The sequence below is a fragment of the Cricetulus griseus genome (genome assembly GCF_003668045.3).
Source record: "Cricetulus griseus strain 17A/GY chromosome 1 unlocalized genomic scaffold, alternate assembly CriGri-PICRH-1.0 chr1_1, whole genome shotgun sequence".
In the NCBI taxonomy this organism is placed as follows: Eukaryota; Metazoa; Chordata; class Mammalia; order Rodentia; family Cricetidae; genus Cricetulus; species Cricetulus griseus.
In genome coordinates, this window is record NW_023276807.1 from 149566807 (window position 1) to 149594025 (window position 27219).

At 33.6% G+C, this 27219-nt stretch overlaps 1 protein-coding gene across 11 annotated transcripts in view; it reads right to left on the minus strand.

The window, feature by feature from the left end:
* Positions 1 to 371: 371 nt before the first annotated feature.
* Positions 372 to 27219, minus strand: part of Epha5 (EPH receptor A5) — a 323256-nt gene continuing 296408 nt past the window's right edge. For all 11 annotated transcript variants that reach the window (XM_035453282.1, XM_035453281.1, XM_035453280.1 and 8 more), the window contains 4 exons: positions 26436 to 26585; positions 18578 to 18771; positions 13137 to 13292; positions 372 to 4541 (listed from right to left, as the gene is read on the minus strand). In XM_035453282.1, the coding sequence (XP_035309173.1) occupies positions 4436 to 4541; positions 13137 to 13292; positions 18578 to 18771; positions 26436 to 26585 (606 nt within the window). In that variant the 3' untranslated portion in view covers positions 372 to 4435. The remainder of the gene's footprint in view (positions 4542 to 13136; positions 13293 to 18577; positions 18772 to 26435; positions 26586 to 27219) is intronic.

Below are 27219 nucleotides of genomic sequence, written 5' to 3' on the forward strand. Positions count from 1 at the left end.
TTAGAAAATAAAACATTTTTATCAGAATAAAAATCCTAAGTAAAAGGCTATAAATTTGAAAGCTTAGGAGAGATCAAGTAGGACAATCAGATTTTACTATATTGAAAGCGTTTTTATTTTGTGAAAAAATATAAAATTTAATATCTTACACTACAAAAACATGTACACAAACTGAAAGCACACAGAGTTGCATATGTGAACCAATACAAAAATGAGTATCCTTCCTTGAATTCACTGTGAGGCAGGGACACAAGATATCCTGATGTTACCAAAGAATCAGATAGACCTCACAAATACCTCTCAGTTTTCTGAAACTAACTGATTTTGATAATCCTATTAATGAGGGACAGAGTCTGACTTTAGTCTCAGACTATTGCTATATATATATATATATATATATTATATATATATATATATATATATTCAAATAATTAATCCCAAGGCTACAGTATTTAGAATATTCGCAAATAGTTGACAACTCCAAATTCAGTGACTATAACACCCAGCCTAAAATGATGGGACATATTTTTGCCAACTTTCCTTTTTTTCAATAACATTGAGAAAAGGAACTTGAATCTGGTTTTTACAAACAGACATTTAAAAAAAAAGAATAGCAGCTTTCTCTAACTGACAATTACGTGGTCATTCTTAACAAGAACATTCAACAATCAATGCATGTAAAAGACTCATAAATTAATAAGATCAGAGAAGGAAGTTCTCATCTATTTCTTTTCTGATACATTACTATATAATTAAAAGCATATTAGAGAAAAATATTCAATGTAACCAGTTGTGGTATAGCATTGAAAAAAATGATGACTTATTCAAGCTATCAAGTTTTAAATAAAGCTACCATTATGATTCTCTTCATTGGCTTAGTATCACCATCACCATAGTATTGTCCCTAGTTCTTATTTACATTGAGGGTAAACATCTGGCAAAGTTTAAAAAAAGACTATTTATTATCACATTTAATTCTCCCTCCTAATTTTTAGAAAGAACGAAATGAGAAAGTGGTATTTTCTGCTATGCAACATCACATACCTACTAAATCTCTAATACCATTACAGCCAAAACACCTTTCAAAGGCAAAAACTTCTCATTGTGCTTCTGAAAACCCACTTCAATAGACATACAAATACCTTGTTTACATCCTTTCACTTCCACGTAGAATTAAAAAAGCAGACATGCAAATACATAAGTGCTCAACTGATAGTAACAACTCCACTTTTACATGAGATGTGCAAGTTGTATCTCATTTATTACATTGTGGTTAGAAATTGTTTAACAGACAGAGCTACTAGTGTTTGCATTATTTGTGACAATTCCAAAATGAATAATTATAGACACACTTCTTAAGTTGTAATAAAATATGTCTACACAAATTGTACAATGATTCTCTTACTTTAGAACACGGGGTTGCTTAATAAAATACAAGGACTAAAAAACATGCACATTACAGTTTTTAAATGATGAAAATCAGTATCTTTACATTTTATATATAATTAATACTTTTCAGAGACAGCAATTTTTGCCAGATTGCATACTAGTGAAGAGCATGGTTTGATATAAATTATGATTGATAAACATGTTGACTAAATTACTTTAAATAGAAACAGTCAGCTCAGAGCAATTCCCTGCTACTCCCTCTCACAGTAGTGTTACATATCACTTTACAAATCAGTTGTGTGTGTGAAGATTAAGAAATCTGGACTTTATTTTGGGGAGTCTGTGTGTAAGGAAATGAATCCACAGGAAAAGAATTCACACCACCAGCATTTGCCAAGTCTAGTGCTGAGTGACAGACTCAGTACATTTCACGAGAGCAGAGTTTTCTCCCTCTTCTACTTCTCACATTTATAGATGAGATTGGCACTTTTCAATTGGTGACACATCCAATGGTGGACAAATATTTTAGAAAGTCATTCTTTCCTCTTTGGAAGGCAATGCACGTATAATTTAAAAGTCTATTTCTTCTAAAATCAGATTGACATTCTTTAGACACTCTCAACCAAATTGAGATATGGATGAAAGCTGTGTGGCTTTTAAGCATTCTTTCTGAATTACTTTCCCAGTGTAACACTTGAATTGCAAATGGAAAACTAAATTTGATTCAAATTAATTTTTATTCTGTTGTGAGAAAGCTGAAACAGCCAACCACTTATGTATTAGTGACCCACCAATAATCTCTGAACCTACAAAGTTAGAAAACAATTTGGAATGCATTATTTTATGACCATATAGCTATGGCTTGTACAAGTTCCAAAACGTGCATTTGTAAATCTTTTTTATTTTTTGTTATGAAGGTCTCAAAATTACTTTATCACTAAGATTCAAATAAATTTTCAAAACTCAGTAAAGTATACTAAAATCTTCAATTACATTGTATGATGGTAGTTAGTTTTAATCGTTTTATGTTTGTTTAAATGTAGAAATTCATCTTTTGCAATGATGATATCTGTCACTTTTAACATGACAATATTAAACTACTTCTTTCAATATTGTCTGAAAATTTCACTAAAGCAATAAAGATTTCTTGAATATAGTGTGGACATACAGGGGTTCACTCCTTTGTTGTTGTTTTGACTCTTCTTATTTTTTTAGCAAAGAGCTATTTCATCTTTTTAAAATGGATGGGGAAGGAAGGAAGGAAGGAAGGAAGGAAGGAAGGAAGGAAGGAAGGAAGGAAGGAAGGAAGGAAGGAAAGAATGAAAGATGGATGCATCCTTTTCCCAAATTATTTTTTTTGCATGGGTTAATATTGAAATGAAACATGCGCTTGCAAGAGCAAGGACTACCATTCACAAAAATACTGTCATCTGTCCTGCAGGCCTTACTTCTCTCACATGCTTTTACTAATGTAGCACTGAAAGTCCTCTGCTCCTCAAATGTCACATACCATTCTCTTGATTTTATAAAGCACAACAATGTAAAATACTGCTCAGGTCACTGTCACTCTCACTGTTTTGACAGCTTTTTGTTGGTGCAGTGTATATAATGTACTGAAGGACTGTCTTATATTACTTCACAAGTCTAATTTTTAAATATTTTACATTGGTTCTTCAAAATAGAATTGATGTAATGTAATGGGGGACAAAATGTAATTAAGTTAACAAGCAGTTATTGATGAAAAAAGTGGAAACAAAATTCTGAGTAACAACAGATTTTTTTTTTCATTTTTTTTACTGCTATCTTAGTTTCAAAGTTTTATAAATGAGTCACAATGATAGTGATTGAAATGATGAGCACAAGGGGAGATGTTGAATGCCCCCCTGCCTGGACACTAACAGAAGCCAGCACACTCAAATCTCTCTACATCCCACATTAATGTGCCCTTTGTGTCAACTTTGCTTGAGAAAGCATCTTTTGGAACTTAGAAAGGTGGAATTTCAGAGAAGGGTATAAGATTAATGGGTGAAAATGCTTTGTCCGACATACTAGAATGTGTTTGTAAAAATCCAAAGGGGATTTCATATTAATGACATGATCTGTTCAAATAAAGTAATGAGTTGCTTTTAAAATGAGAGAAATATATCAACTTGGGCTGAATTTTGGTCTATGGGTTACTATTTCTCTTATTCATATTACAATCTAGAATACCCTTTCCTATATGCTGCCAAAATTAAATCACCATCAAAAATGCAAGCAGAACAATATTGCATAATATACCAACATCACACACACACACACAGACACACACACACACACACACACACACACACACACAGTCCAAGGTTAGTCAGTTCCTGGCATATTGCAAACTATACAGTATATACACATTCATTACCCAAAGTCTCTAGAAGAGCAACTACATGTAAATTATATAATACAGAAAAATAAATATCCACCCTGTATTGAACTTTTCCTTGAGCAAGCAACATGTTTATATACTATTTTCTATAACTTAACAACAAAATTGCATTTTAAATTACAAACTGTTTTAAGGAGTAATCTAATCATATTGCTCTTCAATACACTCATGTAGACAGAAGTAAAAGTTAAGAATTGAAGTAAATGTTAGTGAAATGCAGCTTTTCTTAGCCCACACATGGCTTTATAATTTTTCCTTCAAGTAGATCCCTGCAAGTTTTGAAAGGGGCTGCCTTAACAGTCTATAAAGGTTCTGTGTCGTGATATATTTCATGTACAAGATTCTGTGGAAGTAATTGGGTAAGATTTATTTACTATTTAATATAGGATGTTTATCCTGTTTTCACTCTATGCAGGTTCCATTTGTTTCATGAAAAATGAAGACACCAAGAGGAAGATCTGGATATTTAGTAAAATATTGTTTACAAATACAAAGGCTGAGACAAATGTCCCTAAATGTTTAGAAACCAATCCTTTCCCTTTTCTCCTATAATTGTTAAAATAAATCTCAGGGCTGTTTACAAAGTGCAGAGCTGTTCACTTGAAGAAGTGACACCTGTGGAGGTTACACTGGCACCATCCCATTTACCAGCTGCACCTTCAGCTCTTGAAGGCTGTTCATGATCTTCTTCTGGTGCCCGACCAGAGTCACTCCCAGGCGCCTCAAATCCCTGCATGAAGAAAGCACACGTTGGATGTATGTATTGATTCAGTTTGTAGCACACCTCAATATTTCACGCTGGCAAAGGGGTAAATGTTTTGCAGGAGTTAGTCACAAAATGGTGACAAGTTTAGATATTCACAGTCCAGTTTTCAAAGGTGGGCTCTAAAACTTTAAAGACAATCTATTTGCAGCCAAAGAACATGTTCACTTTTATTCCTGTGGATGAAAATCATAATTTAAATGGTACATAGTTGTGAAAATGAATGTTTATATCTTACCAAAAAAATTTAAAGCCAATGGGTACAGTTTCTTTTAACAGTATTGAAAATGTGATCCCGATACAACATCAAATGTTATTTTTTGCTAAAGGAAATATAAACTGTAATTTAAAGTTTTACACCTTATCAATTGAAGACTGATCTCTTTAAGAGTCTCATTCATCTCATATAGCCATCACACATTAGAGGCAGCCTTACACAATAATCATCACAGAAATGCCTTTATAACAAAGTTTTGTGTCATTTTTTACTTTGGATTCATAGTGCCAAAGTTTTATCTTTTACTAAATCACACATCAGCTTTTGTTTTCTTTTGACATTTAGAGAAATCTGAAGACTATACACTTTCAAAATGGATTTCATCCTAGATTCTTTTCCCATATTACCTAAATAATCTTATTTTTTAAAAGAAATCTTAAACTATTTTTCTAAACTCAAAGTATCTTATAAAGCTTAAAGAAAGCAAGCATATGTATTTTAAATGCTATTTTATAGAATTTCAAAGGAAATCATTTCATGAAAAGATGTTTGGGCAAATACAATCAATCCACATATTTGGAAAATTATATGAACTAATTCTAAGAAAAGTTAACACTTATAACTCATAATTATAAGTGACAAATATATCTAGCATATTGGAATTTTTTAGGAAGTCACCTTGCTAAAAACAGTTGTCCAATAACTTTTATTTTTGCACTCAGTTTCTTAATTTAAATTTTCTTAGCTATCAGATAGTATTGAAGAAAATGGCAAGATCACAATGGGTAAAACAAAGTATTGTTATGTAACAGAAAGATAACTCTTTGCAAGAAGGCTGAGCACCTTGATTCCAACCTTGTCAGCCCTGGAATGACTCATATACTCAGATAACTTCAAGCTTTTTATCTTCTTAATGGTTTCTGAATTTCTTATGAGAATTTCATAAAATGAGATACAACCAAAATACTATTGGTACTTATGACAGTAATATGATTTTTTCTTACAACATTATTACTGAACGTTAAGTACAGAATCTCAGCAAACAATATAAAAACAATAAATGCTGATGTGGTTTGCAAGAGAATTAACTGCAAAACATAGATTCAGTAACAATCTGCTTGGAAAGAAAGTCTCTATAGTTATCACAGTAATAGATAATTGAAAATTAAAATACAAATAAACACTGCCTTTCTTCTCAATTAAATTGGCCTTCTCTGGCTTATCATTGGCTAAGGGAGTCTATGACATTAGAAGGCTACTCTATTCATTGTAGGTTACTTAATAGACTCCTTGGCTTCTGCTGAAGATACTAGACTACAAGGAAAGACATCATAATTATAGGGACAAAATTCTTCAGACAGTGACCCTGTTATGCTTAATAATTATCCAGTTTCTCAGTATTAGAAAAGTGTTTAATGGCAGCACAGTATTTAAAAAAAATTAGTTTATGGACAAAGAGACACAGATTTGGGAAATGTAAATCATTCAGCTATAGGACACATCAGTAGTCAACTGAGGAAGGACTTAAACCAGACATGAAACTTTGAAACCCACACTTTAATTTGTCATCATATCTAGGGCTGATTTTGGAAAAAAAAAAAAACTTACGTTAAATACAGAAATTATTTCTGGTAAAAAAAGCAAACTTGAAAGGCATAATTGAATATGGAAAATACTCAAAGACCTGGATGTTTTGACTAAAGTTTTATAATAAATCTACATTTCAACATAGTTACCATTGTTGAGCACTTCCCTAACCCTAACCCTAACCCTAAACCTAACCCTAACCCTAACCCTAACCCTAACCATAAGCCTAACCCTAACTCTAAACCTAACCCTAACCCTAACCCTAACCATAAGCCTAACCCTAACCCTTAACCTAACTCTGAACCTAACCCTAAACCTAACCCTAAACCTAACCCTAACCGTAACCCTAACCCTAACCCTAACCCTGACACTAACCCTGAACCTAACCCTATATGTTTCATCAAAAATTGTGTAAAGTGAATATTTATGGGTGGTTACTAGAAAAGTGTAGCTCACAGCCAGGATCAAAGGAACTGAATTTTGAGCACAGATATAATCAATTCCTAGTTAAAAAAATTAAATTGAGAGGAGAAGCTATATTTTAAAACGTGTGTTTGTCATATGCATTGTAAAAATCTAAGCCCTGAGGGCCATCTCTTTATTTAAGTATCATATATTTAAGTTACATACTTCACAATTACTCATGTAATCAGTAGAGATAACTTTTAAATAATAACTATGACATTTTCTCTTACTGATTTAAAACCCCAAATATACTGGTTTCCACTTTGAAGGACATGGACTTTTCACGTGTAACACTTTGAGTTGAAGGGTTTGTCGGTGCATATATGTTTGTGCCACATTCTGACTCTTGGCTACAATGACATTGAATCATTAGTTTGACTTATTATTTTTTATATGTGTAGCTTTGCTAACGCTTATATGATTATAATTTATTTCTCCCAAAATGAACAACTCACAAGAGAACCTAAAGAGTTGGTATATTGAGTTTGTTATGATAAAAAGGAATGTTTTGAAGAATTGAATTTGGTTAATAAATACAGGTAAATAGTTTGTATTTATGGGGGGGCAAATTTAATTTATTTTCTCAAATGATTGAATTAAAGTTGTATACAAACATACTTGACTAGAAACTTTAATACTGACTTTAAGTCATATTTGTCCTAATCTTACTAGTTAAAAACACATAAAATACTTTTCAATATCAGTTTATTTTCTGATGTTCTCTGCACACACAAGTATATGACCAGTACACTGAACTTTTTTCTCATGTCTTTTGTCCTCTCTCTTCCTCTTCCCTACTTCCACTTATTTATTTTTTCCTATAAGAAAAATAAAATTACAAATATGAAGCATTATATCTTAAACATTGTTTATAAATAATGTACATTTTTATAGAGTTCTAAGGTATTTCTTTAAGTCTGATTTGTTATTTTAGGAACTATGAAAGTGATATATAGACAAACAAATCAGTATAATTTTATGCTTATGAATACAAATATCCATAATATCTTTTTCAGTGGAAATGAGAGAGAACACGTATTTATACAACTACTCTCAGATACGTCTTGGAGAATTAGGTTGGTACTATATAAAATTATCTGAAGCTTGAATATCTTTCTTCCAATACTGTCAAATGCATTAAAACATTGTATTTCCAACTGAATTTCAGGAGTTCAGCTCAGTTTTTAGCTGTAGATGTCTGCTTCTGCTTCCATCAGGTACTGGATGAGCAAAGGGGTCAAGACCAGATTGGATAAACTCACAGCAGCAGTTGACCTGAACAAAGGAGAGTCATGGGCCCCAGACTGACAGCTGGGAAACCAGCATAGGACAGACCCAGACCCCTGATCGTAGGTGTCAGTTAGGAGGCCTGAGGAATCTATGGGGTAGTAGATCAGTATTTATCCCTAGCATAAGAATGGTCTTTGGGAACCCACTCCACATAGAGTTATACTCTGTCAGCCTAGACACATGTGGGAGGGCCTAGGACCTGCTCCAAAAATATCACAGACTTTGAAGATCCCTCATGGATAGCTTCACCCTCCTTGGGGAGCAGAAAGTGGATAGGATGGGGGGTTGGTGTGGAGCAGGGGAGGAAGGGAGGGAGAGGGAACTGGGATTGATGTGTAAAGCAATATTGTTTCTAATTTAAATTTTAAAAAACATTGTATTTTCATCTCATATAATTGGCTATTTTCAACAGTTTATTTTAAGTGCGTTTTCTTTGGGAGTATTTATTTACATATGTGCATGTGTGTGCACATACACACATGTATTTCTGTGTTTGTATATGTGGCATATGCATGTGTAGGCTCAACTGTGTAGACATATGAGGATACCAGAGTCTGATATTTCTGTGTCTTCCTAATTGCCTCTCTAAATTTTTTATTTACATTCATGCATTTATTCATTTATTTAAACAGGGCCCATCACTGAGCCTAGAACTTGCAGATAGACTGACCAGTGACTACCCTGGGATTAGCCAATCTTTGGCCCCCAGAAATGGCTTTAAAAGTCCATTCTGCCATACCTGACTTTGAAGTGGATGCTAGCTATCAGAATTTATGATAGCTCAGAAAGTACTTTACCTAATAAGCCCTCTACTAACTATAACAGTTTCTATTTTACTGTATCCTACATGTACAAAGCGGGCAGATTCATAACAATAGGTACATTGTGTGTGGCAATTAAGTGACTTCACTCCTGTACAGTGAATTTTGGAAAGAAATGTTTTCTGATGGTGAAGTATATACCTTTCCCCCCCTAATTTTACTGTGCATCTAAGACATATCATGTCTTGATAGTTTTATATGTGTCCACTATATACACATTACACTAATTGCATTATGAACACCTGTTATCTGAATAATACTTAAGGCTGTTTTTAGTGTTGATACATCACTCTTAAGCATAGGCTTGCATAGCCATAAATGATGAGAATAGAACATAGAAGACAAAATTATGTTGACAAGACATGACATGTTTTAGAAGATCGGCAATGTAATGTGGTTCTGTTCCTGGGATTACATTTCAATATGTTTTCAAACGTTATTTCATGACAAAAAGTAATGAAAAATACTCTTAATATATTGTGGGGCTGAAGTAATAGAACAAGCTAAAGAATAAAAAGTGCCTTATACATACATACATACATACATACATATATGGGAGAAGAAGAGGAAGGAAGAGACAGAAGAAGGGAGAGGTAGAGACAGAAAAAAGAGAGAAAGATACATCCTTGCTTGTTTTCTTTTGTGCTTTGTATATGTTTTAGCATTATTAGTGGACTTAAACTGCATTCCACTAGCTGGCTAGTAGAATGGACATGAAACAGTGATGAATATTCACTCAACCTCACAAAATTTTGGTTTTGTCTTTTTTTTTTCAGTTTTATAATGTAGCTATGTGCTGTCACTTTTTCCTGACTTATTTTTAAAAATCCAAATAGTCACTTATTAGGTACAGTACAAGGTATTAAATATCTTTACCAAGATAATATCAATCATTTTGTAGAGATTAAACCTTATAAAAAACACACTCAGAGCCGGGCTTTGGTGGAGCATGCCTTTAATCCCAGCACTCAGGAAGCAGAGGCAGGTGGATCTCTGTGAGTTCAACAAAAAAACAAAAAACAAAATACACACACACCCATTCAGAATATCCGCTTAGTTGCATAAAGCACAGAGAATAGTGAGCTCTCCTAAATATGCTTTGAGAGTATACTAAATTATGTTTAATGATTTCCATCACAGGTTAATGAAGCTATTTGAGTTAGTTGCACAAATTTGGGTTCCAGATTTAGAAAACTGTTGTTTTAGTGTAGTAAGACACCACCCTTATAACTGTTACAGTAATCTATTCAGCTTACAGAAAATTAGTATAATATTTAAATTCACTGGATTTTGCTCATTTTCCAAATAACCAAGGTTTGACAGCACTGGCCTGAAAAGAAATCTACAAAGCAGCTTTGATTATGCCTTTACTTGAAATCTTTGGCTTCAATTTACCACTTGTCTCCAGTTCACAATTTCCCCTGTCAACAGTAACTCGCTGCAGTTGTACATGATAGTAGAGTCTTGCCATTTCTTCTCCAAAAATTATTCAAATATGATTAATGTATACAGACAGAATAGCATGGTTTGAGAAAAGGAGACAGGCAGCAGGCAGAGTATCTAAAGTTAAAAGCTATTCTTATTGAATATGCCTTCCTTTAAGACACACAAAGTCTTCATTTTTATTCCTCATACATGTACTGGCAAATAGTTGAAAAACAAAATAACCCTTATTAAGGCAGTTTTTAATCAATGGTTATAATTATAAGAACTGTTTCCGAGTTATATTTCTAAACTTAATATACACCCAAATTTGTCAATCAGTAAAACACATCATTAATGTATAGTACTTTGTGCATTTGCTTTTTTGGTTGATTTAACATTTTTTTCTAAAGATTTACAGAGCTATGAATATGTCAGTCCCTTATTAGCTTTTAGGAATAATATTTTATCATGTTACTATAGTCTTTCATAGGATTCATACAATTAATATTTAGATAATGGATGATGACTAGCTATGCAAGTGTACGGTCAAGGTGTTCCAAGAGTATGCCCCTGATTTGTGTGAATACCCCATTTTTTTTGGGGGGGTGCTACTTCTCATCATAGGGCAGCTTTATTTTTCTCTTTGTTAAGCTAAAAAACTGTAAAATTACATTTTTAATCCATGACCAAGGAAGTAACTGATAAGTCCTTATTTTGTACTTAAGTTAAAATGATATTTTGCTAAAACAAAACCTACTAAGTAGAAACGCTGGTCAGGAAAAGTCATAACAAACAACAGAATTTACTCCTGATAATGTCAAATTCTCCATAATGCCAACTTCTTGGAGATAGCATACCTAATTCCCAGTAAGGATTATGGTAATGACTACGGATCCCAGGTATTTGAAGCAATTTATATAAGACAACAGTCTTTGTCCTTACTTTTCTAATTTCCAGTAAATGAATTGAAAGATAAATTGAAAGAGGCAATTTAACAAAGTAACAATTATAAGGAAATAGAAGAGATGCTTAGGTTTTGAGAAAGCATACAATACTAAAGAGAGTTGAAGGGGTTACAGAAATAAATAGGAATGAATTTTAAGAAATAAGAAAAAGTAAAACCCTGGTACAATAATATTTCACATAGTTCTACTATTTTGAGGTCCCCAAGAAATAAAATGATTCACTGGAAGATAACACTCACATTAAAATAACTTTAAAAAAGAAAAAAAAATGGGATTTTTGTAACAATACTTTTTACATAAAACAGTTCTAAATATATGTATGGTCATATATTCTCTTAATAAAAACAGAGACATTGTTTAATGCAAATAATTTTATTATGTATTTACAGGTAATCTGACATTGGGTAGAAGAAATACCTACAATATCATTTTAATATAAAATGACAAATGACTTTAATAAATTAAAATGACCATTTTTACTGAAAAATTAAATAGTAATTATGTAAAAATAGTTTTAAATCATCAGGAATATTTTTAGTATACTTTTTAACTATGGCAGAAATGAGTTTCTTGAGCATCAAAGAAATAATGGGTAAAACATTCATGTCTTCAAGATGTGATTTAGTAATAACTGTGAGAATGGGATTAAGTAACCTAATAAAGCAAGCCAAGTGGTTATGATTTAATGTATGTTTAGTTATCATTATGAAGGAAGACAGTGCTGGGACTGTGATATTAATCTGTAGTAAGTAATGGTACCCTGTTACCTTTGGTGAGGATGAGCAATGAATTCAATGATATCAGAATGATAGATAGGGATGTCTAGAGAACTGTTCAGTATCAATATTACATGAAGGGATGAAGTCCATACAGTGGGTTAATGACTTAGAGCATACTAACATTTTTAAATCCTTATAACAATATTTTAACCTTTAAATTTGCAGGTCATTTGAAGTCAGTTATCATGACTTCACAGGTTAAAACATTATTAATTTAGATGTAATCTAGATGGAACCACAATAGAACAATTATTTTTCACAAATAGCAATTAGGCTAAAACAATTACACATATAGAGTATATAATAAAGTACAAATGATGTACAGCCTTAAAGAATTTAATATTTAGCTCTAGTAATTTTTATTTAATAAGATTTCATAAATTGTCTCTTAAACGTGCAAACAGAAAAGGGCACAATTGGTTCCACTGAGATTGTACCAAATAACAACACATCAGAGGCAGGATCTAACATATCCTCAAACTTCAAGAAAATAAGTTGCACCATGTAGATATTAAATGAGATTCCTGCCAGAGAAACTTTGTTTAAGCTTTCCCCTGGGTATTTACTATAGAAAGCTGTCATTTAAGAATATGTTCTTTCAGTTTTTGATTTTGTCTTTTCTTACACAGGACTAACCACACCAATTGTGCTTACAGTTTGTTTTGTTTTATATTTACATTTATATAACATAAGTACCAGTATAAAAACCTCATCAACAAAACATCTTTTTTCACAACACAAAGTACCAGTACTTCGCCAAGGAGTTGTGATTCCAATTATCCAAATACTCAAATGTTGTTTGTTTGATGAACAAAAAGCAAAGATACTGGTCACAAGAAGCATGAACCATGCAGCTGTTAACAATACAGGCTAAAAAAAAGATGAGGCTTCTTTGAAATCTGCCATATATGGACACAGCTTAACTGTTTTCCCTTGATTGCATCCACTCTGGTGTGTGAATACACTTTTCTTGCCCCAAAAATTAGGTAAAAATTATCAGAAAAATTACTCACTCCAAGGTCACCTGAGCCACAGCGTCCATTGAACTGTATCCATTTTCCATGAAAATCTCTGTGTATCGGCCCATCTTGATTGCTTCCAGCCATTCACCTACTGATCTGTAGGCTCCAGACCCAAGAGAACCATGCTCGGCCAACAAAGTAGATACTCTAAATCACACAAAACACAGATATTATAATTAACAAGCTGATCCTTTTTTATTTGTAATTATAATATTGTCACATTTAAAGAATCTCTGGAACTAGAATTAAATAATAGGGAAAATACACAACTACTTGAATAATAGACAATTCAAGATATAAGTGGGAAGAGACAAAAATAAGTTTTTGACTTTTACTGTAGACTGAATCATAATCAGCAAATTAGTAAGTTTTTTTGTGAAAAAAGGTATTTATGCTTTCATTGCTCATTTTGATGGTGTCTAGTTATATTCAATTAGTAAGTTTAATCTCCAGCTAATGTTTCATATGTAACCATAGACTTCTTTTGAGTTTCCATCTTTTAAATACAAATATCAACCCAACATGACCAGAATAAAATTCCTCATTTTATTTATCAATTTTTCAAGTGGTTCCAATTATAGTATTTGGAACAATAGTCTAACCCTTCCTTGTTCTCAATTTCTCTCAATCATAGTAAAATTAGCCATACAAATTAAAAGATACTTTATAATTGACCAGGTCTCTTCCACTTGTCACCTACTTAATTAAATAAAGCTTCATGGTAAATCCCTATTGCTAAAAGCACAATACAGCTCTGACACAGAACATGAAGGATCCATTCATGATCTGACCTAAAAGTCTCACTGTATCAGAAGTCAGGCAAACATCCATGGGAAGGAAGCAGACCCTAGCAATCTATGATGCCAATGACTTACAGTAATGTCCAGCACTGTGCAATGAAACTCACTAAGGATGCAGAAATGGTATTAATATCATGGTGGTAAACAACAGCTCTCCACTTGGATTCAAGGCTGTTCAAAAAAAGGGAAATCATCTCTGGTACTGGAAGCCTACCCAATTATTCAAGGTTAATGAGGTCATGGATTGATGGGGGGAGGTCTTTCTGTGTATATGTTTATCTCATTGGTTGATAAATAAAGTACTGTTGGCCAATAGGAGAGCAAGTTAGGCAGGAGGAAGAGCAAGAGCAAGAGAGAATTTATGACTTCCTGTTTGTCCCTGCTATGTCATTTCTTGCTTGTATCTGTTACTACATTTCCCAGAATCCTCCTTGACTCTTAGTCCTGCCTAACTTGCTTCTTCATTGGCCAACAGTACTTTATTCAACAACCAATGGGATAAACACCCACAGACAGACATAGGACATTCCCATAAGACTTATGGTTACAATGGATTTTTTTTTTTTTTTGGGTTTTTCGAGACAGGGTTTCTCTGTGTAGCTTTGGAGCCTATCCTGGCACTCGCTCTGGAGACCAGGCTGGCTTCGAACTCACAAACTCACAGAGATCAGCCTGCCTCTGCCTCCCGAGTTCTGGGATTAAAGGCGTGTGCCACCAATGCCTTGCCTTGTTACAATGGATCTTAGAGAAGAACTGAAAACTACTATTTTACTAAACCAACATAATGCCTAGCTTAATTCTAAATAAACTTAATCCCATCTTTGAAAATAAAAATTCTCTTTGCAACAAAGAGCATTACAGAATCCAGAACTGATTAAAATGCAGTGAACAGGTTACTATATATGGTGCTCAGTCCCAAATAACATATTTTCAATACAACTTATGTCCCTAAATCTCCAAGCAACATGTCCAGAAGAGGAGAGAGAAATAGTGTAAGGTCCAGAACATGAAGTATATACCCATGAACTCTCAACAACTTTATAGTCTAAATAAGACCTGGAAAAGCATGACACAAATATACATTCTAACATGGAAGGGACAAACATCTTACAGGGTTTCAACGCTAGGGAAAAAAAAACTGTAGTAAGCTAAGTAAGGGATACTGATATTGGGAGAAATAAGAATTTTTACACTAGGACAAGAACTGGTTATTCAATCATATACATACAAGTATATGTATGTGTGTATGTGTGTGCAATTAAAGAAACCAAGGCAATGAATTTGGGGAACTTGAGCCAGGGGAATTACATGGGAGGAGTTGGAAGAGGAAACAGAAATGAGAAAATTATATAATTAGATTTTAAGTTCAAAATGGAAATTAAAATAAAAGGAATTTTCTTGTTTCCCATGAACAGACTCTATAACTTCTGGGTTATCTGGAATTCTACTCTCACTCTCCAGTGCAGAAATAAATGCATGTTGTTACAATGATTTTATTTATTTTTTGTTTTTTAAATATAATTTATTTATTTTAAATTTCATTTTACATTTCAACCACAGTTCTTGCTCCCATCTCTCCTCCTAACCCTGCCCACCCCCTCAGCCCACACTTAGTCTTCTCTTCCTCATGAGTAAGGGCTTGCATGAGGAGTCAACAGAGTCTGACTCAATACATTAGGGCCAGGACAATCCCCTTTACCATGAATTAAGGTTGAGCATGGCATCTGATCCAAGGGAGTGGGCTTCAACAAGCTAGCTCATGTACCAGGATTTTATCATGCCCTTACTGCAAGGGTCCCATCTGATAGTTCAAACATCATAACTGCCTCCCACAAACAGTAGCCCTAGTATGGTCCCCTAGAGTTTGTTTAGTTGTCAGTCTAGAGTTCATGAGTTTCCATAAGCTTGGTTCATCTGTCTCTGTAGATTTCCCATTTTGATCTTCACCTCTCTTGGTCATATATTCCCTCCTCCCTCTCTTTGACTGAATTCTTGGAGCCAGGCCTGGTTCTTGGTTGTGGATCTCTGTGTCTCGTTCTGCCTAAGTCCATAGTGACTCTCTCCATTAAGATGTCTTTCATCCTTCTTCCTCTTCATCACTCCCACCTCAACCATCCCTTCCCTTCATGTTCTCATCCTCCTTCCCACTTATTTACCCCACATATTCCTGGTTTACCCAGTATAATCTCAATTGATTTCCCTTCTGCAGGCAATCCACATACTGATGAACACCTGATTTTTCACAAAGAAGCCAAAATGGTACAATAAAAAGAGGAAACTATCATTAATAAATGGTGTTGGCATAACTGGAAATCAACATGGAGAAAATTGCAAATAGATCCATGTTATTGCCATGCACAAAACTCAAATCCAAGTAGATCAAGGACCTCAACAAAAATCCAGCTACATTGAACCTGATAGAAGAGAAAGTGGGAAGTAGCCTGAAATGCATTGGCACAGGAGACCACTTCCTAAATACAACACCAGTAGCACAGACACAGAAAGCAACAATCAATAAATGGGACCTGTGGTAATTGAAAAGCTTCTATAAGGCAAAGAACACTGTCAATAGGACAGAACAACAGCCTACAGAATTCGAAAAGATCTTCACCAAACCCACATCTGAGAGAGGGCTGATCTCCAAGATACATAAAGACTCAAGAAACAAGACATCAAAATATTAAATAACCCAATTGAAAAATGGTGTACAGAGCTATAAAGAGCATTTTCACCAGAAGAATCTCAAATGACCAAAAGACAGTTAAGGTAGTGCTCAACGTTCTTAATCAGCAGGGTAATGCAAATCAAAATGACTCTGAGTTATCATCTTACACATGCCAGAATGGCTAAGATCAAGAATACTAAGGACAATTTATTGTCATTTTATTTTGTCTCTCCCTCCAGTGTGCTGGCTCCCTAAAGGGATAATATATATAATATATAGATCTGCTGGATTGAACCTGGTGTCTTCAGCTCTTAGCTCACAACATAACATAGACTGAGATGGTGAATATTCATTGAATGAAATAGTATATTGATCTTTGGTCATTATTCTAAATTTTATAATTATGAAAAATAGAAATGAAGAAAATAACAGGTGAAAAGTAGACAAATACTACATTAAGGAATCATCACAATTTTGTAAACATTCAACTTTAAAGAATATTACCATGGGAAGAATCCAATAGAGGTTAGAAAATACGACCATTAAATGAAAAAATAAGGTACTAAGAGGATTTCAAATATTATTATTTAGATACCAAAGTCATAAAATTTTGTGATATAACTGATAGCAGCTAATGAGCCATGAGCAAACTCGTTGCAGAATTATTGTTTGTATGTGACTGTTTAATTAAAATTAGATAGCCTAAATACTTAATATATGTATAAGACTAATATGTATAAGACTAATATGAACTCTACAAACCACATACAAAAAACGATCTTATATACCATATATAAGAAAATAAGGAAAGATGATTAAAAACAATCAATATGATTTAGAATACCAGGGACTTTTTTATTATTACCTTTCTTTAGATAGTTTGTGACAGTTATCTCAATATCATTCATAAAATTAGACTAGAGAAAGGCTCAATATTATACATGACCATAGGGAATTAAAAACAGAATTTAGGGAAAAACATATGCAGTATTTGTGAAGAAGACATAGTCTCTAGCTGTTAGCATAGAAAGTTCAAATTACAGCAACAGATTCTGAGTGCTCATTCCCGACTTATATTAAAATGACTTAGTAAACAAATGTTGCATCAGGATCAGACAACTTATGTAACTTCATCATAAGCAAATAGTTTTATTTAGTTCATTTTAATAAGCAGTCAATTCAGCAACTAGCAGGACTTCCTTTTTAGTAAAAATAAATTTAAAAATCACAGTGGCATTAAATATACTGAAAGTAATAATCTAGTAAATTTTCTAATTTGAAACCAACTTGATTTTTATTAGTGGGAACGTTTCAATAATTTTTCTGATAAAGTGAAAAATGCATTGGAAATATCTAATATTACTTAAATGTATTCTTATTGTACTTCATAAAAATAGAAAATATGGTTATTGGCTTGTACACATTTTTCCACAAGGTTATTCATTTATCAGTTCTAATCTTCAAATTTAATACTAAATGATTAAGCAAATATCTCTGTACAATCAGATAAAGTTTAAAAAGTCCTGGAAGACATCAGTGTTCATAAACTGAATGCCACAATGTAATCATAAGTTAATGACTAATGTCGAAATGTATTCTAAAGAATTCATGTGTAATCATTGTTAGCTATGTGGTATAGAACCATCAGTGCTTCCTTTGTCTCTTATATCTCATTTATCTACCAGAACCTATGCTCTAAACACATTTTGATCTTGTTTTCTAAAGCTATTTCAGTGTAGTGTGCACATACTATTTTTGACAATAACATGTTACATGACTGGCTTGTTTTTAGGGATAAATTATCTACATCTTTTTATTTAAAAAGGTAAACATTATGAAAGATTATTGTTAAATAATCTGTCATACAGATTCATGTAGTAATACATAAATGCCTGAATTGATAAAGTATTTATTACATCAACCTGATCAGATAAACCCAGGAAAATTACACAAGTCTGGTCTTTTACCTGCTCGATGCATTAACAAGTGTCTTCAAACTACTTGGGTTTCGTATCAGCTTGTCCAGCATGTTGACTATTTCATCAAATTTGGGTCTGCTATTTCTATCTTTCTGCCAGCAATCCAGCATTAATTGATAGAGCGCAGCTGGACAATCCATGGGGCTTGGTAGGCGGTAACCTTCTTCCACTGCTTTGATCACCTGCAAAAGCAGAGCAGAGCTAGACCACAACACCACTAATGTAACACAGAGGAGTCTGAAAGTTCTCTTTCATCTGTATTTTTATGTTTGTGACAGTAACCAGCATCACTATGGTTATAAACAACAACTACATTTATGTGCTGCAAAGTAAGACAATAGGAAAAATGTATGCTTACAACATTTAAAAAATTAGCCATTTTTGTCATGTTAAAAAGTAAATGATAAGCTGTTAGCAGGGTACATGCCTTTAATCCCAACACTAGGGAGGCAGAGGCAGGTGAATCTCTGTGAGTGCAAGGCCAGCCTGGTCTACAGTGACTTGCAGGATAGCCAGGTCTATGTACAGAAACCTTGCCTCAAACAACAAAAATAAAATCCTAAATGGTGATGATGCTAACCTCTAACCTAGGTGGAGGATATTTTATGAAACAAATTGCCTGCAAAATAGATCATATTTTAATTTATTCTTGCATGGTTTCTCTGAAAGCATATCTTTTTTCATAAAAGTATATACAGTCACATTTTCAAAGTGCTAGAGTGGCAATTTCGTTTCAAAAGTGACTTTTGGAGGATAAATGATGGATAAGTCAAAGGCTAAATTAGCATAACTGTCTCATGTATCATTTAATAATGTCAAGGTCTGACTGTTTATTATCTTTGGATTTCTGTCAGGAATTTGAAATTAGTGTCTACTGGCATAGGCATTATGAATATTTATTTTAAACCCATGTATGAGCATCAGTCCATTTGTGGCTATTAAAAACAATATTATTGCTGACATCAAAATATCTAAATACAAGAAATGCTTTTTTATAGCTAAAGAATATAATGGCCTTTTAATTCATTTAAGAAAACTATCCCACAACATTGTTAAGGAATGTCTGTCTCAAAAACACTACAAATTACCTTTAGCAAATTTAATTACATTATGCCCCAAATAACTTAGATTTTGTTTAACAAGCAATAGAATAAAATCAGCCAAGGAACTTCACAAAAACAATCTTCTGGGACTGAATGTAAGGCAATCCCTTTGCAACAAATAGTACGACAGCTGATCAAATACAGTGGCAGGCAGGAAGAGAAAACTGTGCATTTACAAAGCATACATGACTAAGAAGTATAAGGGAAAGAATCTCAGAGAGCAAACATTTTCAGGCTCATCACATTGAAAGGTAATTTCCGTTATCTTGAAGTAATAAAATCTATGAAGTAAGTAAATGTTATGAGGTTTAACCAGGAAATCTTTTTATTTGTGGTGATTTGGATAGACACATGACAATGTACATGAATCTAACCAATATAGAGGGAATTTGGGGGTTTATAAATCATAGGATCATAGGCACTTGATCACAACTTGAGTTATTCTAGTTTCTATCTACCAAATAAAACAATAAAACTATTCTCTGAAGCACAAAGTGCAGACAGAAAAATATATGTACTCAAGTATTGTGAAAGGATCAGAATAATAATTGGAATACTTGAGAGAAGTGATCTAAGCAACCTTCTCCCTTAGTTAACCTACTTAACTTCAAAACAACAGAGAAATCAAATGGCAAACTATGAAAAAAAGTTATTTTCAACAAATGAAACATAACTGATGCACTAAAAGCAAAAGCATCATGAAAAATATAAACAGATTAAAAATAACTCCCAATTAAAGTTAGAAAAGAAAATGAGAAAAATGCAAAATGTGACTAAAGATATATTCACAGTATGATTTGCCCTTATATTTTAATGGGACTTTATTTATTTATTTGCTTGGTTTTCCCTTTCATTATTCATGATATAGTACTAGCGCCTTTAGTACCCTAAAGAGCCAACATTGAAGTCTACATTCAGTAAAATTTTACTTAAAATTTAATCTAATTTATAGCATGTGATTCTTTCAAAGTCTTTAATTAATTCTATTTAATTAATTCTATTTATATACAATTAGAGAAGAGGATATAGATTTTAAAATGAGTATGTGGAGACATAGGAAGATTTGGAGGGCAAAAAGGGAAAGGTGTAAATGATATAATTATAGTACTTATGTATAAAATTCTAAAAAGAAATGAATGCAAAATTTAAATTAAATTACTTTTCCACTGAGAATCTAGACTTTATATATAATTGTGAACTGGAGAAACTAAATTAATTCCTTGCTTCTAATGTAAATACAATGGTTTTTCCTATGTGCTTTGTGTCCTATAGGCTCATGTGTGGCAGATCAATACTGTAACTGTTTGCTAGGTAAATCTATAGGAGATGAAATCTAGTGGAAGATAATTATGTCAGAATATTTCATCTCTGATAAAGACTAAGGCAGTTCTAATTGGTCTGGGTTATTTTCCACTTTCCCGTGTTTCTCTACTATGCTTTGCTTGATCCAGGAAGTTTTGTGCCAGACGAGTTGGCAGCATGCTGTTTGGACATCTCAACCTTTAGAATCTTGAAATAAAAAAACCTACCTTTTTATTTTTTTATCTGCAATGGTTTGAATAATAATAGACTTACAGGTTTATATGCTGTAATATTCAGTCCCCAGTTTGAGGAACAATTTGGGATGGATTGGAGTGGGGGTGGGGCTTGTTAAAGGAGATGTGTCTCAGGAGCATCCTTTGAGGTTTCAAGGGATTCATGCCATTGCCAATGTGATCTCTGCTTCCTGCTAATAGATCAAGACATGAGCTCTCAGCCTCTAGTCCAGCCACCTGGCTAAAGGTGAGGGTGTAATTATACACTATACCCAAGGTAAATAATAAATGGGTGGTTACTGGGGAACAATTACACATTAAAAAAAAAAAAAAAAACCACAGGAGTATTTCTCTGCACTTGCTACTGGATCGTTTATTCATTCACCAGAAAGACTGAGGGAAGGAAAGCCACTCCTCAAGCTCCCCTCTTCCTCCCTTCCCTCTGCCTGAAGCCAGGCCCAAAGGGGGTGTGGTTACCATCACAGGCCAAACCACTATACCTGCCATCATACTTTTGCTTTGCCATCATAAACTCTCACCCTCTGGAACTGTAAGTACAATTAAGTTGTTTCTTTTATAAGAAATGCCTTGGTCATTTGCATTTGTCATGGGACTTTATCAAAGCAATTGAAATGTAACTGGTATAGAAGCTTGAAACAGGAATTGAGCATTGGGTGACAGGCCTGATGAGATTGTTCCTGACGACTGTGGAAGACCTGGTAATTTTAGAATAGAGAAGTGGTTGATTGTTGAAAGTAAGGTATTGCAACATGTTGATAGGATCTGGAAAGACATTAGTGTTTATGATGAAAAGATAAGGAAATTAAGGGCCCTGATCTAAATTGGAAAACAGGGAAGGGTGTCACCAGGACATGACTCTACCCAACCAAGCTCCAACCAGTGGAAGCAAAATGGCATAAGGAATTTTCTGCTCCTTCAAAACTAGTGAAAGCTTCTGTCAATGTGATTCAAGGAGGCTGGCATACACCCCAAATTTGAAGCCAAACTTGACAGTGTTGTCCACATAATTCTGGCAATAGGGTCATGAAAGATACACAGGTAAAAGAATCTTCCTCAGAGAGCACTGGGGCCAGGCAATGTGTGGGAGGGCAGTCGCAGCATGAATGTTCTAAGAGGCCTAAAGGCCCTATAGGCCACAGCATAAAGCTGCAAAAATGAAGCCTGGATTTTCCTGGAGACCCAAGATGTTGGACTTGCCAGAGCCACTAGACATGTTGACAAGGAAATATGATATAGGGAGTGGAACCAGACAGAGAGATGCATTTCACAGCCAGTAAAATTGCAAAGGTAGAATCATCTAAATGCTTTGACAGAGGATATGGAGCTACAAGATTTGGAGTTTGTTCTGCTATATTTTGGTCCTGCTCTATTCTGTGCCAATGTACATTGGAAGTATGTAATTTGCCTTTTGATTTTAGAGGAGGCAATGCCACTGGAGGTCTAGTAAGGGCTTTAAGGCTTCAAAAGATTCATGCCATTCCCACTGTGTATTTTTGATTCCTATTTGTGGTTTAACATGTAAGCTGTCAGCTGCTGCTTCCACTAATATGTTAACTATTTACTCATTGCTACCATGCTGCTCAGCCAGGAGGAACACTTAATGCTATGAAATTAGAAGGCCAATTAAATACTTTCATTTATAAGTTTCCCTGGTCGCTGGGCGATGGTGGCATATGCCTTTAATCCCAGCACTCAGTAGACAGAGATAGGTGGATCTCTGTGAGTTGGAGACCAGCCTGGTCTACAAGAGCTGGTTCTAGGTCAGCCTCTAAAGCCACAGCGAAATCCTTTCTCAGAAAACCAAAAAAACAAACAAAACAAATTAGTTTCCCTGGTCATGGTGTTTCATAACAACAATAGAAAAGTAACTAAAGCATATGCTATCTTACATTAAATATTCTGCTATGACAATACCGAATGCTCTAAGACAACAAGTTATTTATTGTGATTTGTAGAATCTATTGTATCATATATATTCTTATGTATGCACAGGTAATATTCATATCAAAAATTGAAAGATGTATAGGGTTAGTAATAGTTGTGTACCCATTACCAAATAGGTTGATGTACTTTAAAGCCCGATATTCTTGTGACCTCTTAAGGAACTTCTAACACATCAAAAGTAGTAATAAATCTATTTGATTATCACTTACAGAATTCATGATAAAATGAATAGAAAATGAACTACTTAAGAAAAGACAAAATAAATCGAACAGGAGAGTGAGAACCAGAATAATGTTATGACTGAAACATTTTTGAATTCATATATGTAGTGGAATATATGTATTCAAGTATTCAACAATAAATACCAGAGAATGACACTAATTATAAATGTAAAGATATTATGTAATAAAATATTAAATTTGTTTTTTATTCTGTGTTATGAAAAGTGTTGATATTTAAAATGTTTTTTACTAACAAAGGAGCTTCTACTGACTACAGTTATTATCAACACTTCAGAGTTCAAGGTCTCACGTTTCTCTAAAATTACCTGGCTTATTCATGATTATTTTTATGGTTTATTGTGACTACTTTTTCTATGTAATGGCAGAAGCAATTCTGAATCAAAAGAAATTTATTGAATTCTGTCTTCCTGACATAGAACTAGGTCTCCTCTATGAGATTTAGAGTCTGCTCTATGAATGGTAAGGTTACATCTCATGATAACAAAAGCCATTTTGTGGTCAGAGCATATAAAGAATGTATATCTAACTTTTAAAACTATGGAATCAGCATATAATTTCATTATTTGAGACTGTATTTTTGTCAAAGAAAGTCAGTGGTTATTGAGTTTGGTTAGTTTGCTTTGTTGTTGTTTATATAAAATTTAGTTAGAATGTGAGATATAACATAATTAGTGTAGTATTCAGAAATGAAATGTCACTGATGACTAAAAGCTCAATAAATAACACAACATGATCTCTACATTGTATTAGAGGGCATTTTCAAAAGAAGATTTGTGATTAGTTGCTCTGTGAGTTCCCTTTCTACAATTGTAACTGTAACTTGTTACAATTTTAACAGTAACTGATGTAATTGCCAGTACCTGATATGTATTAATAGAACAATCCATTGCATAGTTAGGAAAGTCTAATGGATCAGAACTCAAAAAATCCCAGGGTTGTGCAGAAACTAGATCTGGAGGCGGGCAAATGAGGAAATCATATTTCTATTGAATGAAATAAATAAATGCTATGGATTGTCATTTGGGGGATTTGTGACAACAGAAAAAAATGAAGCTTGATAAAAATTAAAAGCAATACTGGGGTGGTACAAAAGTGATGCAAGTGAACTTTCATTTGCAAGTTCATGCAAATGAAAAAGTAGCTAGAAAACAAGGCTTAGTCTAGCCTTGTTCAATTCAGATTAATCACTGTCTATTGAATTGAACATTTCATGACTCATTCATTTAGAAGACTTACATGGTTAGGACATAAAAAGCAGAAGTATATAATAATTCAATTGCTATAAAATATAGCAATTGCTATAAATCATATATATTTAAATGCAGGAGAAATGGGTTGATATGTCTACTATAAATGTTATGTTTTTTGTGACTATGAAAATAACTGAGCTTTTCTAGGCCCCAGTTCTCCAATATAAATGTCAAAAATGACATCTTTTTAATGTAATATTTAAGTATACATACATAAGTACAATCTTAAAAATATTTAAGATATAAATTTCATGTATAGACACATATACATATTTCAGAAATTGAGTGATGTTTTTATGTATCTCATAATGTTCGTTTGAAGACAATAGACCCTCTGCTCCTTCAGTTGTAGAGAAGTATAAGTCAGTACTAATTTTCTTAAGCCAAATTGACCAAGTACAATACTTGGAGGTGACTGCAGAGGGGAGATGACTACTTTTGAATGTAATCTGTTTATGCTACTAGAGAAAAATTCTGAGAGGTAAATTTAGGAAGCCACGGAGTCCCTCTAGCAAAACTGTGCTTTCATTTGTAGGGAAGCGAAGTTAGGGTTCACGAGGAGGGAAATGGACAGCAAGAGAAAGGAGCTTTTGGAAATCAGCTAGACTCCATTGTCCTCTTTGACATTTCCAGAAAACTCTATCAAATGTCTTAGTAGAATGTATAAATTCATTAATAAAAAATCAAATCTGTCTCCAGTTTTCTGTTTTTCCACTTAAACAAATACTGACCAATGCAAATAAAGATTTTGGTAGAGGAAAAGGAAAAATAATTGACCATGTCTGCCTATTATTTGCCTAACTTGGATTGCCATGGTCCACAGTTGTGGCATATACCTTGAAATACAACTGAGATGTAGTTATGGCTAAACTTTGAAAGTCAAAATTAATTGCTTGTATGGGATTGTCATTGTAAACAGAGTAAGTAGAAAACTCATAGAATCTGCCTATGAGCCCCTGAGGACATGCACAGAGTACAGATATAAGAAACAATTGGAGAAAGAAAAAATATTTCAAATAAGTACATTCTTGAATCAAGACTGGTCAGTACACTTGACTTACAAAGGAATAATGAACTAGTTATTGGTAAGGGGCAAAGAGAATACTCTGAGGATTCAACATTTCCTAGCTACTTTCAATACATTATCAGAAGGAAAAAAATCACATTTTCATATGATCCAGACTCAAAGAGGATGCATTGAATATTAATGATGGAAAATGATCAAAGCAAAGACCACAGTTCTGTCCTAGGCATCATAACATAATCACTTGAATTTGGAAAGAAAATTCTCTAATGGTTCCTTTCCTCTTAGAATTATGTAATTCTAAACATTAAGTACATTTTTATTGTTAGAAGAAAATTCATATCTACCAATTCATAAATAGAATGTAAATCATCTTATATTTCAAAGATGAGAATTCAGCATTAATTTTTCTAGGGTTGCTCCTTCTTCATCTTTGAGAACAGTACGATATAAACAGAGTGGAAAAACACTATGGAAACAGCTAAATCTGGTTGGCAAGGGACTCCAGGTTTTCCTACCTTTAATTATGTTACTTTACCCCAACTCATTTTTACCTGTTTCATAAAGGTTAATTCCATTACAACAAATGTACCAAAAAGTAAACAAAGCATTTTATATTTTCCAAGAAACTGTTATTTTCACAATTTTAAAACATTGTAAGAGTCTTGACTCAGAGAACAAAGAATTTCATTCTCGACTAATAGAGAAAGAGTATCTCTGTACTTACATCTTGATTGGTCATCTCCCAGTAGGGTCTCTCTCCATAAGACACAACCTCCCACATTACAATTCCATAGCTCCAGACATCACTGGCAGAGGTGAACTTTCGAAAAGCTATTGCTTCTGGGGCAGTCCATCTGATTGGAATTTTGCCTCCCTAAAATAAAATATAAAAGGCATGAATATATATATTTATATATGTATATTCTAGCATACTTCAAGGGTATCTAGGGATACTGCAGCTTCTTTGGGAAGATCTAGAAAAAGATGTAACATTTTTAAGTGGATCTGTTTGACAGCATGCAGTCTCTTTTCACATCTCCCAGCTCATGAGCACTTATAGACTAACAGTTAATTGGCTGTCGGGAAAGTTTCTGCTATAAATTCTGTTTGACTCTTGGAAGGCATACAGGACCTACATCTCAATTATAGTGCTCAGGATTGCAGCAGTGATTAGGGGAGGGGGGCACCCAGCTCATCAATAAGGTGTACACTCAGCTTTGTAAAAGGAAAGGACTCAAATACTCTGCATGCATTTTTTTAAAGTACAGAATTATAAATGGAATGTCTACTCTGTTAAATAAAACCCTGGGATACTTAACAGTTTAAAAGACAAAAAGGAAAATTCTACATTCTGAAAACTGAAAGATCTCTCTCCCACATTGTTTTATTTCTGTAAGGCTTGATTCCCAGCCCCCTCTTACTTTAATGGCATACTTTTGTGTCTCTTTAGTTAGTATTTTGAACCTAATAAATGCTATTGTTTAACTGAACTAATCAAAAGACTGTGA